Here is a 16,623-nt window from a genome sequence, read left to right as displayed (position 1 = left end):
CCGGTCATGGCCTGCAGGGGACGCAGTACCCGGTCATGGCCTGCAGGTGCGGGGAGAGGGGTCCGGGGGGGCGGTCCCGGACTGTGGGAGAAGCCGAGAAGGAAATGGGGGGTTCTTCCCTCAGTGGGAGGAAAAAGGGAAGGGAAGCAGTCCACTCCCACGGGACTCACCACTGTCCCAGGTGACGGCGTCTCAAAACTCCTCCCTTCTCTCCCGCGGGCACACAACTCTCCGATGAAACACAGCAGATCCGGGCTGGAGACAAGAGACAGCTCACAGGCAAGTCGAAGCCAGCAGTCCGAGTTGACCAGGATGAGAAGCCAAAAAAACAGATCCCCAGTCCCTCTCCCCAAATGCCTGCATGCAGACCCCCATCTCCCTCCAAGAGCCAACTCCGCAGTCTGCTCTGTCCTCAGTCAGGCAGCCAGCTCCCCCCAGCCTCTGATGGGCCATTAGCTAGGAATGTAGCTCGGCTGGCTACCTCCTTTGTAAAGCTAATGACCTCCCTTCCCCCCCACTCACTCTGTTTTTCCTTGGAGTGGAGCAGGGGAAGAAAAATTCTCCTGAATTTCTAACCTATAACAGGAATGAATGTACAGTGCTTTGGCTACTCACATAAATTTCCCTTGACCACACTGTTGGCCATAAAAGTGTGATGTAGCCCTTGGTGAGATGAGATGAGATGAGCTGCTTGTCTGCATTGCTGGGAAAGAGAATGCACGTCTGTTTGTGGTGGGACACTGACTTGACAGAAAACTCAGAAATCTTCACCTTAAATTCAGCATCTGGCTGATCCAACAGGTAGCCTGTGTCTGTACCCCAGACAATCTCAAATTAACTTAGTACTGGTGCAGTTACAGATCTCACTGTTCATAATGTGTGATGGCCATAAATGTTCAGCCTTGGACACTTGGGATGGGGCAACCACAGCTTCTCTGGGCAACCTGTACCAGGGCCTCCCCACCCTCCCAGGGAAGAATTTCTTCCTAATATCTAGTTGGAAGCCATTCTCCCTTGTCCTGTCACCACATGCCCTTGTCCCAAGTCCCTCTCCAGCTCTCTTGGGGCTCCTTTAGGCACGGGAAGGTGCTCAAAGGTCCCCACAGAGTCTTCTCCAGTCTGAACAGCCCCAGCTCTCCCCACCTGTCTCCAGAGCAGTGGTGCTCCAGCCTTGGGATCATCTCGGTGGCCTCCTCTGGACTTGCTCCATCAGGGTCACATCCTTCCTGTGAGGGGGGGCCCAGAACTGGATGCAGCACTCCAGGTCTCTCGTGAGAGTGGAGTAGAGGGGCAGAATGCCCATCTCGACGTGCTACCCACACTGCCTGGGACGTAGCCCAGGACGTGGTTGGCTTCTGGGCTACAAGTGCCGAGTCGTATTGTGCTTCTTATCCTCCAGCATCCCCAAGTCCTTTTTCTCAGGGCTGTTCTCACTCCATATTTTGGTAGAAAGCTGTATATTTACAGGAAATAAAAAATTTTAATGTTTTCTGTTGCAAATCACAAACTCTAGTGTTTGCTAAAATTGGTCGTTCTTTTGTTTTTCCCCTTTTACCTCCTAACAATTCAAGAACAAATTGTGAAAGACACAGTAAGAGTAAGGATTAAAGATTTCAGTTTTTCAGGTAATACAATTTTAACTGTGCCTTTGGGAAATAAGATGAAAGGAAGTCTAAAGGTTATAAAAAAATTGTAAAAACAAAAGAGAATAAATTACTTGAGGCCAGTTGTGAAGAAAAAAGCAATAGTGAGAAACAAAAATGAAAGTGATGGAAAAGAATGGATGGGGAGAATATATCAACTTTTGTAAATCCTTTTGATTTTTTTGGTGGCATCCATAAATTTAAGATTATCTACTTTGGGACATTCTGACGGCAAGTGTATGGTTATATCTATTTAAGAAATGTGCAGTAAAAATGTTCACAAGTAATCTGAGAATACTGATAATTTTCTAAAAAGTCAAGTTTTACTAAAGAGTGAACTACAAATAACTTCCGTTATAGTGGAAAGATAACCTGTTAGGATTAGGGCTTACTTTATTTTTTTTTTCAGTAAAGGAGGTCACTTATTTTGAGCTGTCCCTTATAAAAGCGTGGGGGAACTGATTTTTTCGTTCTGTGCAGATTTGTGTGGTGTGGTTTCTTCAGTGTGCGTATTGGGACTGCAAGGATGAAAACTCACTCTTGATATACTTTACATAATTATACTTAAAGTAGTTCTCAGAAATGGAATGAAAAGGGGAGCCTTGTGTGTCTCTGCCCTTCCTTAGTTTCTGCCATAGCACAGGACCAGTGCAGCCTTTTTTCTGTTGCTGCATTCTACCAGCTTTCAGAAGAAACAGAGAGGAATCAGTTGAGAAATTGATTGAACTATAAATTTGTTTCGACTCTTCTCCCAAGTTTTGGAAAGTATAACTCTTCCAGCACAACAGGGAAAGATACCTACATCCAATGTTTGAGTATAGCCACAGAATAGTTGGGTTGGATGTAGAGATGTCTTCTAAGAAACTGTGTGATTGAGGATTAAATAGAAACTGGTAAGTTGTTTGCTGTTGCCATGTATTCCTGCAATCAGATGTCCATCATCCGTGTCGGAAGTACAGCAAATATATGCCCCCCCTTTGCATCAGAATTTTTCTTCTCTTTTGGTGGAGAGCTGATGTGAAGACTTTAAATAGTTTTATTTGTAAAGACAGAAGTTATGGGAAGGCCAGGAGAACCTCTTTCTTGTAACCTGAACCTCAGAATTATGGAAACAATGAAATAGAAGCAGCAGATTAGGGTCATGAAGAGAATTAACTAGTGTATAATTACAGGTGTGAGATGACACCTCAAATTGTGAGTTGTTACTTCATTTTAAATAATTGCATCTGAGCAGAGCTAATTAGTTTCGTAGAATTAGTTTAGGACTATGGTAACATTTAAGTAGGAAGTCCGTTAACATTTCTTCTGTAGAGTACTTTGTGTAGAATATCAGCTGTGACTTCTCCAATTAGTTCTGCTAACACCATGTCATAATAAATCAATTGGTTTCATTTTTTGTTCGTGTAGTAATTCTTGGTGGCTTTGGGAGCTTAGTGATATTGATGCATCTTCCTAAATTCTAGGAATATTTTAACTTGTTTATGTGTTTAACTAGAAAGGTGGAAAACATACTGTAGTGTTAAAACAGCATTAAGATGTCATAGCCCTTCAGTATCTGACACTTAAATCTGTGTTTTCTTCAGTGTAAGTTTTTTCCCTTGATCACTGGGTTAACTGCATCACACACTCTTTCCTAATAATTCCATGCTGCTCCTGCCAGGATGTCACACTGAGCTCTCAGAGCAAACATTTGGTAGCTTGCTTTCTGAGGAAAATTTTAATGTGGAACTTAGATAAATTGACTTCATGAATAATGTATATCTAACTTCATCTATGGCATTTCATAGTGTCACAGTCCACAACGACCACTCTTTCAAAGGGTTGCAGATACATTTGTTTTTACTGTGTGCATGTGCCAGTGTTAGAAAAGATTGATTTGTGATAAAAACATTAAGCACACTGAAGATATTGTTTAATGCTTGTTAATGTGGTAATTGATACTTTTATGCCTCCTTTTCTCTGTTGTGGCTTCCAATGTGGTGGTAATGTCTCAAACTGTGATAACAGTGGTACAAGTCTGCCCTAGGCCATCAGTAGAAGGCTTTTTTTGGTATTTAGCTCAGAAGCATTAAGGAAGGAGATTGGAAATACTTCAGTTACTTTTATTAGGATCTTTGTGCTCTGCAAAAGGCAAGGTAGTTACAAAAGACTTGCAAAGGAACTGAGTTTTCCCTTCTAACTCCATGCTCAGCTTAGGAAGTTCCTTGCCTGGGACGTTGAGAAGTGAAGCGTAAACCAATCAAATTGGGAAGACAAGTGTGAGAGAGAACTTCAGTGTTTGATATGGGACCGTGTGGTGGCTGCCACCTTGAAATGCAACTTCTATAGAGAACATAATACTTAGACCCACTGAGAAGAGCAGGAGGTGTAAGAGCCTGTTACATGATTTTGGCAGTGCTGGGTTCTTCTCTCTTGTCTTTGCCAGTGGCAAGAGGAAGAGGTTACCTTGGAACCTCCAGCAGAGGTTTCTTCATTAATGAATGCTGATATGGAGAAAGTACTGCAGATAGATAAACCTAATGTAGATTGCAGCCCTTGTTGTCAGATGTGATGCTTGGAAGAATCTGATGCTGGCAACTTAAATTTTTTAAAACTAATTCTTGTCCTTTGGTTAATACTGTGGAGATTACAGGGGAGGTTTTTTTGCCTGAAAACACTAAAAAAAACCCCAACAGCGATTTTGGATGCAAGGTTGCAAAGAATACTCATAGCACGTGCATTGACACAAGATAACATCTTGTGAGAACAGTGAAGGGTTGTAGACTGTGGCCATGCATATGGAAAAAGATGCAACAGAATTTCTTACTAATTTCAGATAATACACTCCTGCTCCCACTGAATTATGGCAGTGTCAACACTGAATATTTAAGGTGGCCACACACTGGGCACATGTTTATTCTTGGCCTCTTATTGCTTGTGCCATTCCCATTCCCTACATAGACTTCTGTCTGCCCACACTGGGCCAGGTTTTTTATATTTAAAGCAAAAAAATTGTAATTAAGCTGATGGAATTGAGTTAATTATTGTTTTGACATGTTTTGACATATTTTGAAGTGAGGTAAAAGGAGTAATTAACACAATGGATAATTAATATGGAAGATGCTGCATAAATTGTCATCATCATGGCTGGGCTTTGCGAACGAAGATTTGGGAAGGGCTCTACCCACGTTTGTTGCAAGCGCGTTGGTGGCTAAAGAGGCCAATACGAGACAGGCACATCCAGTTGCAAAAGGTACAGCAGAAAGACTCCTTAGGTGGTAAATTCTGCAAGGCATGATTCTTTCTGCGTTGTCTTTTCCCCTCCAGAGTGATCCTGCGTGTGTTCTCAAAGGAGACAGCAGCGTTATAGATGGTGTGTCTCCAGACCTCCCAATTGGAGGCCAGAGTAGACCAGTTATGTTGATCATTTAATATGGAAGATGCTGCATAAATTGTAATTGTTGTTTAAATACCAAGTAATTATATGTATCCAGAATTTTATTCACCTTTTTCCCCTAACTTATCGGAACTCATGATATGTGATATTGACAAATACTTTTCCTGTCTAGGATACCCATATCCTCATCAAAAGGGGTTTAAATTGTTTCAAGATTACTTCTGTTTAAAAAAAAAAACCAACTTTTTCAATTCTTATATTTTAGCAATGCTCATTAATAAAACCCATTAAATTTTCAGAGTGTGTTATAAAAGTGGGAGATAAGTGGATTACTGTGAAATGGCTGGAAGAAAAGCATATGATAGTCAAGCTTAGTTTTGATTTAGTTTTCTCCTATAGTGAGAGACTGAAGATGCTGTGAGATTAAATACCCTACTCTAAATTATATAACATGTTGCCACCATGTAATTGTACGACAGGCTGGAAGTTCTTGAACATCTACATTATATTTTTCCTTATTTGCCTCTTGCAGTGAATAATAATGGACTGCTTGTTTTTTTCCCAGATCACCTTTTTCATGCTGCTGTCTGCAGTGTGTGTCATGCTGAACTTGGCTGGCTCCATCCTCTCCTGCCAGAACGCTCAGCTGGTGAAGTCCCTGGAAGGCTGTCAGCTGGTGAGTAATGAAAAACAAGTCTCTTACAAAGGGCAAGGATTTTATTTTGCATTTGTTAGGGTTTTGTGCACATATTCCTTTGACTTCCTGAACATTTATAGAGCAATCTATAGGTATTACAGCAGGAAAAATCATTTTGAGAAAAGCTTGAGGGTTGAAGTGCTTTGTCACCTCAAAAAATAAGTTTTAATATTAGAAATACTTGCTTCTTAATGTCATGGTAACAATAGTGCTTCAGCAAATAGGTGGAATACAGGGCACATTAGAGCAATGCAGTGATTACCATTTGCTGTCAGCAGTATCAAGATTTCATCCAATAGCTCCTTGTAGAGGCACTGTATTTCACAGATGCACTAATAGTAATGTTCTGGTGTGTGTATGCTAATATTTTATTTGCCAACCTAAATTAATCTTTTTTTTCAATTTCCAAAGTAAATGTATGTTATTTTTATTAAATAAAATACAGAATAATACAAATTATCATGATGTGGCATACTATGGTCTAAATTACTAAAAGTTACAGTTTACCTAGAGCCTTTATGTTTTGATCTCAGGAAAAAAAGTACATATACTTTGAACTCCAACGTATTTTATGATTCAAACTTACAAAGATGTCTACAGAAGTAAACTCATTACTGAAATCCTTGATTTAAAGTAAATGATAAAACAATTATACACCCCTCCAACTTCAGGAAACAAATGACGTTGAATTGTAAGATTGATAAATGGATTGGAGGATGCTTATAAATGTGCACCAGTGCTATTTTTATTATAATCTGTTAGTAGACCAATCAATCTGTTTAAATCGTGTGAGTATGCACTCACAGGACTCATTAAAAATTAGAAAGACATACACATATGCATCCCAAGACATTGATCTAAATGTTAAAGAAAAAAGACATTTTCCATTTAATGACAACAGATGACTCCATGAAATGCACGTGCACCTCTTCAGTCATTGTTTGATTCCTTTGTTCGAAGGATTCTGTCCATAAAACCCTTCAGAGTTCTGTTTGGACACAATATGTTTAGTAAAACTAAGTTCAAATAATACAAAATGTTTCAGGAAATATTTCCAAAGGCACGTGACACAGAACACCATTTGAGTGTAACCTGTCCCATGCCTTCCCCCGCTTTAGTCAGCTTGGAAGCTCATGGTCCGTGTTGCTGTGGCTCCTCCTGTGTTAGGGCTGCATGTGCAGCTCCCTGAGCCAGGTGGGCGGGAGGAGCTTGGCTGCTCTGCTGGGAATTGTTCTAAGAATTCTGCTAAGAATGTTCTGCAGACATTTGCACAATATCTGAGTTTTCCAGCTGTGATTGGAGTAAAGGCTTTATAGCCTATGGAGAAATCAACTGGTGGAACCTGGAGCTCTGCTGTAAGATGTGTGCTGCACATTGCAGAGTGATGGAAAAATAGTTTTTATTTTGAGGGGTTTGTTGGGGTTTTTTGGTGTCTTTTTTTTTCATTAAAAAAGAGCTGTCATAGGTATTTTTTTGTGGAAAACCTTTGAAATGAGTTTTACAAATTTGTATTGAGATCCTTGCTTTTATATTAGGACTATATAGAAGTACTTTGAGGGGCTACATTTGTATCAGAACTTCCCATGAAGACTTACCAAAAAAACCTTGTATCTGTGTGGAAGAAGGAATAAATAGCCTCTCAAAATGAATGCTTTCCTGACTACGTAATGCAACTATGTAACTGTATTTTGGGACCTAGTACTATAATTTTCAAATGCGGTATTTTGACCTGGAGTGTCACTGTGATGAATAGCTTAGTCTCGTGTCTAGACATCATGCTCTGCTGGTTGGTTTTCCATCTGCTTAAGCAGTGCCTCTTGCCACATCTCTCATGTAGGATTGTATTAAAGCCCTAAAGAGAAACAGGAAGGAACACTGGGATTTTGGAAACATGTATTTACTTCTTCCTTGCTCAGTGGCTCAAAGCCGGTGTACTTGGCTCATAAATTAAAAGGAAACAGTTACATTTCATTTGTATTTCCCTGGCCTTTCTCTTCCTACTGCAGATGGAATGTGCAGATTTTCCTCTGGACTAGTGAAACGTTGATCTGGCTAAAGAAGATAAAACAAGGGTTCAAACTGTAGTTTCAATTTTCAGAGCATGCTGAGATGCTAACTGGCTTTGCCACAGTGTGTTATACTATGTAAGGGCAATTTAATTTCATTGTGACTGTTTATCATAACTGTATCAAAAAAATACAGTTTCTTCTGCCCAGACCTTATTTTTAGGTTTTCCTTATTTTTAGGTTTTCCTTATTTTTAGGTTTTCCTTTCTCAATATCACGTTTCAGTCACTTTGGGGACTTGCATGTAAATATTGCCATGTTGAAATGCTCATATATATGAAATTCTAGAGTTCTGTTCTCAGGGATGCTCTGCAGTGAGCGGCACTGCTTTATGAGCAGGTGCAGGGTGTGACTCAGAAGTTGGTGATATGTTATGTCAAACATATCTCATTGCTTTATTACCTTTTATCACTTTAAAAATCCCAGTTTCGTAACAACTTGTTCTAAGTGTATATTTAATTTTAATGCCTTAGCTGGCTCACTTTAGTGTTGTAGGTCTGTGCGTTCCCGCACTGTGTGACTGGATGTACATTATCAAATCTAAATCCTCTGGTTGCCTTCTAGGATACAAATGTACTGTATGGTGGTGCAGCTCTAGGAGTGAAAACTCAGCTTTTGCAGACATGTGCTTTGAGATGTAGTCAACATCCCATATAACTGCAACAGTAAATTTCCAAGCACAGTATAGTGAAACAGTCAAATTCAAAGTAAATTCTGTTTTAGTTGTGGTATTTCTGTCAAACTCATTCATGTTGATGTGTGGCTTTAAAAATTATAATAGTACCTACTGTATTGTGGAGTTTAAATTCAGCAGCATTTCACACATAGAGTAGTTATTTGAAGAAAAAGAACAGGACACAATGGTCTTATTTTACTTTAAACACTGGGGATTTATTGTACATTCCATAATGTATATTTTTGTGTGAATATGAGAAATGTGTTCACCATATGTTAGCATTTTGGATGTGTAATTTGTGAAGTTAGTGTTTGTGCTCTTTATCCTGCAGCTTAGCAACATACAGCACTGAGGAACAAAAAAATGCCAGTAGCTTTAATGGCTTGTTAAGAGAAATTAATTGGAATTTTTTTCCCGTGATTAGCTGCATATCCCACAGCCATAACCTCAAGATACTGATTTAAGTCTCTGATAGCAGGATGTGTACAGAGCAGTTATACACTCAAACTGTTCATTACTGTGTGTATCAGAAACATTCCTGTGTGGGAATTTCTTTTTCAAATAATTGATCTCTAAAATTTGTGCTTAACATATATGGCTAGAGCAATTAATATATTTTAATTTATATTCTATTATTGCACAAGATAGAGTATGTTTTATTTTTTCATCTTGTAAGTCACTTATTTGTTTAAAAATAAATACTGTAGTTTTAATCAAATATACAGCTGGTTATTACTCAGAAAAGTAGTGATAGAATTAAGCTCTGTATAAAAAGTTTGCTTATAAATTTTTTTTGTTTGTACAGCTGAAATTGACCAGTGGTTATAGTAACGTATAAAGGAAGACTCTTTTTTCCCTCAGTTATCTGTAGCTGGAATAGACAAAGCAAGGAAAAGCAGACCGAGGGCAAGTTTGCATAGAGGTGAATTTGCATGCCCAGGTGCAGAGATTTCTTTGTGTTCCATTTTGTGTTGTACCTGCATTCAGGTCTGTGCATATTGAAAACCAATTTTTAGAATTCCAGGAAAAAATGTACTTTTTTTGGGTTTTATTTGTATGTCAGTTTTTAATCTTGATATTTCCCTACCATGCAACTTTATTCCTCACTGGATTTTCCAATTTTTTCTCTTTGCATAAGTTACTCTAATTCACTGAAGTTCCTTCCCATAAGCACACCAGTGAGGCTTTCTTGTACTTCACTGCCTTGTTATCAGCTTTGGAACTTTTATATTTTATTTTGAAATTTTCCTTCCTTTTATGTTCCCTATGAAAAGCCCTAAACTAAGAAAAAGTAAAATCTATTACTACCTTTACTAGAAGACTTGACTTACATTTGTAATAGGGAAATGGTAGAATGTGACATAACACTGTTAATTGCTCCCTACCTTAACCTTTTGGTGAAGTATGTGCACACTCAGAGTCATTTCTTCTTTGTAAGGCACCTCTAATGGCTCGACAGAATTTGATGAATGTGCGTGTACGTATTTGTAATGAATCTAGAGCGTCCTTTTGTTTTTTTGATCCTCTGCTACGTAGAAGTCAGATTGTAATGAGTTTTATCACTTTAGAAGTAACAGTACTGGTTTTTGGCAAGACAAAATAAACTTAAAAGACAGTTTATACATATAGGTAGCTCAGGCTGATGTTTGAAATCTTAACCATGGGTTGGATGAGAGTGTACTTTGCAACTGTCATAAATATGAAAGTACCCAAACTCTACTATGATTACTGACTGTGCTCACTAGCATGAGTAAGAATCACAGTGTGGAACTCAAATATATGCAGGATGATAGGGGTTTGGGAAGGGGATGAAGTGAATCATGCTTTATTCTTGAGCCTTGCCAACCAAATAGAGATTTAAACACAGACAGCTTTGGAGGCACTGCTGATGTAATTGTGTCTGAGGTTGGCAAACACCAGCCCAGCAGCTGGAACAAGTATTCCCAACTCCTCCCTTGTTCCAATGCAGCTTTACTGTTAGTGCTGCTGTCTCTGTTTATGAAGCCACATAGTGAATGGCATTTGAGGTCTGATCTGGACTAAAAATAAATTGCTTCTTCCCCCTCCTCCCTAGAAGAAAAAAAAAAAAACACCAAACCCCATATTAATTTTGACCCTGTTTAGGGCACAGAATAGCTGTATGAACTCTTGATCCTGCCTGTGCAAGTGAGACAGCAGTGGGGCAGGGATGAGCATCGTGGAGCACAGGGACTCAGAAGTGCTCTCAGGGTCACATATGCAATGACACGTTCAGCCTCTTGTCCTGCTCCCCGTTACAAAAACACAACTCACAAAAATGTCACTTCAGGAACATTGGAAGGAAAAAGTGCAAAGTTAAAACCTCCAAAAATAGTATGCTTCCGGTCTGGTTGTGAATCTTAAGTGGTTTTGAATATGCTGTGATTCTTAAGATTGTCCCTGTGTTTTGCAGGAGCTTTCACTTAAACAATTAGCTTTTAAGTAATTTTAAGAATTAAATTAAAAGGAGAGTTACTGGGCAGTACAAAGTTATGGCACAGCTTTCTGAATGAATTGAGAATATCTCATAAATGGGGAATCTTGACTGAGCCTTTTTAGCCTTATTTCTGTGACACCTGTTCATTACGTGTGATAAAAGTAGACCTAAGATCTGTATTTCATATTAGAAGCATCAAGTACATACCACCATGATCAGTGACTGTCTTTCATTGAGCAGGGGCAGCATGAATCAGAATAGATGATATTGCAATAGAAAGCTTTGCCCATATTCCTCATTATAAAAACTTTTTTGCAGCTGAAGCCTGTATTGATTTGCTCTGTGTGTGGTGTAGCCTTCTGGCCCCTGAATGTGGCCTGGCTGTAAACTCAAAATCTAAGTGTCAAACTTCATCAGTAGCATTTATCTGACAGCAGAACCATTTCAGGAGAGGTTTGGGAGCAAGACCTCCCCACTGACATTGACTGGTTTGACTTGAGGAGCTGAGGTCATGTGATCATAAACCATGTTACCTGGGTTTTCTCCAGATCTCTCACTTTTGAAAAGAAAGTATTAAAAGATTACAAGAATTGAAGATAAAACCCCAGTCTGAAATTGTTAAAGCAGCTTTGTGAATTAAATTGTATGTTAATTAGAAATAAACCCCACAACTATCATAGAGGTGCACAGTGTATTTTTTCTTTATTTCTTTTACAGTGTCTATGGCATAGGGTATGACCAGTTTCTGTGAGCTGCCATAGACAATGATTTCCAGTGCTGCCTTTGAGAATATGGGAAATGGTGTCATTTACATACCTAGGTTTTTTTAAAAACCTTTTACAAATTGTACTGGCTAGAGGGCAATCTGGAGTCTCAGGCATTGAAGTCCCCCGAGACAGCATCCTGCTGTGAGCATGCCTTCCTCCCAGTACATGGCAAACGGTCATCTGCACCTCATCTGCAAAAGTTTATTGTGTTTTTTAATTGACTCTTATTTTTGCTCTTCCATATGCTGTCCTGGTCGCCGGCATGTAAGGAGAGAGTATTAGATAAGCCTGATAGGGGTGGCATTAAAACTACATATAATTAAATACGTAACTTTTAAGATCATAGGAACAATTTAAACATTTATTGAGGTCTTAAGCAGTAAGTACTTAATGCTTTGCTTAAGCAGTAAGTAAATACTCTGTTGAAATGATTGTAGGTATCTGGCTATGCAAGGTAATTCTACAAGGAATGCTGCTACCCGTCTTTGTTCAGGAAACTGGCAACATCCTAGGGAGAATTTGAATTTAAAATAGTAAACATGTATTTGCATTATGAAATTTTTTTGTGGATTTGTATCTGTAAATCTTGAATTTTTTTTTAATGTAAAAGAGTGATTCAGATCTCCTACCACCCAGTGCCTCTGTCTTTACTTTGAGAAATGAAGAACTGATTGGTGACTCCTTCATATGTTTTCTGACCTCTTTATTTTTTGGTTTTCCCAATTGGGTATGATTTTATGTTTATTCAGTTGAGTTACTCTGGTTTCAACTGCCATTGGAAAGCAAATTCTTTTCAAAATGAGTCATGCAAGGTAGCACTCTTTGCTATTGTGTCCTCTTTCTGTATTTTACCATGTTTTATACCTTCTATTAACCAACAGAAAATATTCTGCTCCAAGATTTCTGCATAGATATTTTTATTTTGCATTTATTAGTCATTACTGTCACTGTAACTGTAAATACACGATTTGGGACGTGTGTTTCCCTTGATTTATACTTTTTCTGACCTTTTTTTTTTTCTCCACAGATTAAATTCGACAGTGACGGTGTCTGTGTTTGCTGTGAAATGCAGCACCAAACATCAGGCTGCAGTAACTTGGGAGAAACCCTGAAGCTGAACCCTCTGCAGGAGTGTAACGCAGTAAGGCTGACCCTAAAGGTGAGGCCCAAAGGAGAGGATAACGATGTATTGCAGTTTTAACTCAGCAAGGCAGAAGTGTCTGACGGAAGAAGTAGCAGTTGGTGTTCTCTGTCTTCATCCACTTTTACATGCAAAAAAAGTACCTTTATCCAGCAGAATGTAGTGCTTCTACGCATGAACCATTTTACACACAACATCTGCATTTGTGTGGGTAACTCTCTTGTTAGAGATTATTTAAGAAACAGAAGTTAGAATGTGTTAGGACTGATGCTGGAAGCAAGAACAGGGATCTGTCATGTTGCTGTTCAAGGAAGGTAGGATCGGAGGTGGTGGTGTTTATTCATGTTGTGGTAGACTAAAGAAACAAATCACTGCAGAATGATGAACTATTTCATGCTGTACTGCTAACTCAGAAGTAGATTACAAACGGACATTACTTTGGGAGAGGATAGTGACTGTTCTTTCTGGATAATGCTGGAAACATGCTTATAGACTGCTTTGCAATATTATAAGAAGTTTAAATCTTGCATTTTGTGTTACACCTACCCAGATAAAAAATTGAGAGCAAATATTAAGAATACTGTATGTGTGCATTAAAGTTCAGTGTAACTGCCCACATCATTGTTTCGCTTTGTTGACACCAAACATGGTGTTGTTTTGAAAATTAGTAAGGATTCAGTGAAAGAACTGGTCAGAAAAAGGAACCCCAGCCTAAGAGGCAGACATTGATTCATTCTAGGTTTAATTTAGTGGTGAACAGAACTATTCTGCATCTGGGACTCTCAATTTCAAAGTATGTATTTTAATAAAATTAACAGAAAATAATGGAGTAAAGTAGAGAAATTCAATGTGAGAAGGATCTTAGGGAGGTAGTTTATAGGGTGGAGCCTGAAAAAGCTAAGTTATATTGATATTTGAAGATACAGTTTAAATTTCAGAATAGGTAGAAATCTTGTAAGAGGTATGCAGTAAATACCTAAATGTTCTTTAGCTTTGTTAAGAAAAAAGCTACCACCGAGTAATAGGATCAGGTAGAAGTTAAAGTGGTTTTTTTATGGCCCCAAAATTAAGGAAAAAGTCTGCTTCAGGTTTTAATGAGCATGATAAAGGAGGCAGAGCAAGAACCTACTGGGTAGCAAGAATTTACTAAGTGGAAAAGAAGCATAACTTGACACAGCTGGTCAAAACTTAGTAATAAAGTGCTCTCAAGGTGCTAAATTCAGGGCTGTGTTCTGTCGTGCAGTCTCAGTGAAATGTGTTATGAGAAGGTAACTTCTCAGAAGGACATTCCTCAAAATATGACAGATGCAGAAACATGAACCTGTCATTCAGGAAAAGCTGACTGGCTAATTCCATAAAAATAAAGATTGAGGGAGCATATGGTTGCTTCCTGTAAATATGTCAGTAACTTAAACTTTAATGAGAGAGAAAACAACCATTTACCTTTGAGGACATTGTCAACATGTGAAGTGAGTAGAAGTGACATATGCTGAAAATCAGGGTAAGGTTTCTAACCAATACAGCAATTGTATTCTACACAAACAGAAAATGTAACGTCTTTTACAGTGTAACTCAGTCATTTATAAAGGGAATTGCCATATCTGCTTATGCTAGAAGAGAATGGATTTAAATACAGGAGTTCCCATGAACATCACCTGAGTTCACTTTTAATTATGTTTAGAAGTTTTCATCTAAGAGTAGTTAGGAAATAACTTTTTCAGAAAGTTTCTTGCATCTTTTTCAGTTTTAATTCTAGATTTGCTTTCTGTTTGTCTTAGTGAGCTCTCTATAGCTGTCTGTAAATCTAAGTACAGCATTCTACTAAGCCCATACGAAAGAAAGTTACAACTCATAAGGTAAACAGCTGAGGGTGATAAGGCTCACCCTCTTTAATTGCAATTAACAACTGCAATGTGATTTTAGGGGAACAGATGTTTAGTACCAAAAGCTCAATTGTGTTCATTGTTTGGGGAGCCAGAGGGAGAGAAAATCTAGAGAACCAGAGTTAAGATTATACCCCTTTCTGTATAACCCCTTTATGTAGGTTTCATGTTCCTTCTCTTTATTAAGAGTGAGGTAAAAAGCTCACATTTCCGTTAAGCCATTTCTGTTTTTTAGTGGGAGCAGCTGTGGAGCTGCATTGTGAACAGAACAATTGTGCACTTATCACCTGTCTGATCTTGTTCCCAGGCAGCCAAACAGGACAAGGAAAAACAACAGTGGCTACTGATCTTGTGTATGTTAAATTGTGCTGGGATCATACCTTGCATGATATTGAGTAGGGGCTTTTATAGTTGCTTTGAAAAATCTCTAAATTTTTTTTATTTTTTGTTGTTTCTGCTCTGAACCATCTCTTCATGCTCCTTTGTAAATCAATCCTTCTTCCTTCTTCCCTTCAAACCCTGAATAAGTTACTGAAACCATTATCTATAGTCACAAATATATGCATATGAGTATACATCTATACATAGACATGAGTAGTGATTGCAAATGCTGACTGATCTATGAGATGAGGGCTAATTTCTGTGATTGTTTGAGTAGTGGAATTTCAGACCCGGGGGGGGTCTGGTCTCACTGTCCCCTTGAGCAGGGGATAGAAAAACCAAACCTCCCGGGGTGTCCCGTGGCAGAAAGAGGGTTTGTTCTTCAAAACGCGCGGTTTAAATGGGTTCGGGGGAGGGCGGGGAGGAGAGCTGTGATTGGGTTGAGGTACAGGGGAAGGGGAGTGGCTTGGGAGCCCACTGACCAATGGGAGATACAGGGTGGTTGTGTCCAATAGCGACAAGGATTTGGGGAAAGGCGGGTACAGCAAAGTCTGTAGATCAGGGGGAGGGGAGACAACATGGCTGTGAGTGGGGGGACCACGTGGACCAGGGAAAATACATAACTCAGGGGGAAACCATTACAATAAAAACACAAGGAGTTGTTTTTCTCTGCTTTGATCGATTCCGAGAAGCCGCCGCTGTGGTGAGTCTTCTTCTAAAGCTGTTCCTTCCAGCTTTCATAATCCTGTTGTTCTCCCACATGCTGCTGAAGAATGTTGGTGTCTCAGTATCTGGATTTTTTACAATAACCAGACTTCTAGAACAGTTCTATCCTGTGTTAGGAAGTTACTTGATTTATTTCAAGCCAAATGAAAGCAAAAGCAAGTCCTACATATTTACAAAATTAGTTAAAAAGGTTTATTAAGAGTCAGATATACAAAAATGAAGTGATGGCTCAGATGGGATGGCTTTCATTAACATCAACATAATCTGTTTTTCCACAGTAAATGTCTTGGTTTATGGATGAAATTTTAAGGAACTGAGTTTTTATTGTAAAGTAATTGAAGTGTGAAGACTGAATTTTTATAACAGCTTTCATCTGTGTCATGGTTTGAGAGCCCCAAAATCTAATTCTCAAGTCCAAGCCCTCCTCCCACATCTCAGCCCAGTGTGAGATGGGTTTTCCAGACAACACACGAGACTCAAAATGGGGGGAAAGGATTATATTACAATCACTGTACTCTGTACAAATGAATATTATAACACATTACACACACAATCTCAACTATCTACCATGATAAAACAGTATTTATACAATGGATCAAATCTCTTTTCTCTCCAAATAAAAGTCCAGGAGGGAAGAAGGAAGAGATCCTTTCTACTCTCAGAGCAACAGTGTCTCTAGGGCAGCAGGCTCTCTTCTTTCATGCAGCAGCTGTAGCTGGATCTCTGCCAGTACACACGAGGGGGTATCCAAGCCTCTCTCGGCCCTTTGACTCCAAGCGAGGGTCTTCTCTTCCGTGGGCTGTGTTTACCAG

General features: G+C 39.0%; 1 protein-coding gene across 4 annotated transcripts in view; it reads left to right on the top strand.

The window, feature by feature from the left end:
* FAM189A1 (family with sequence similarity 189 member A1) overlaps positions 1-16,623 on the top strand; it is a 113,340-nt gene that overhangs the window by 58,400 nt on the left and 38,317 nt on the right. For all 4 annotated transcript variants that reach the window (XM_027657571.1, XM_027657573.1, XM_027657572.1 and 1 more), the window contains 2 exons: positions 5,585-5,695; positions 12,708-12,839. In XM_027657571.1, the coding sequence (XP_027513372.1) occupies positions 5,585-5,695; positions 12,708-12,839 (243 nt within the window). The remainder of the gene's footprint in view (positions 1-5,584; positions 5,696-12,707; positions 12,840-16,623) is intronic.

This window comes from Corapipo altera, unplaced genomic scaffold (assembly GCF_003945725.1).
Source record: "Corapipo altera isolate COAL_440 unplaced genomic scaffold, ASM394572v1 308, whole genome shotgun sequence".
In the NCBI taxonomy this organism is placed as follows: Eukaryota; Metazoa; Chordata; class Aves; order Passeriformes; family Pipridae; genus Corapipo; species Corapipo altera.
This window is presented reverse-complemented; position numbering and strand designations above follow the sequence as displayed.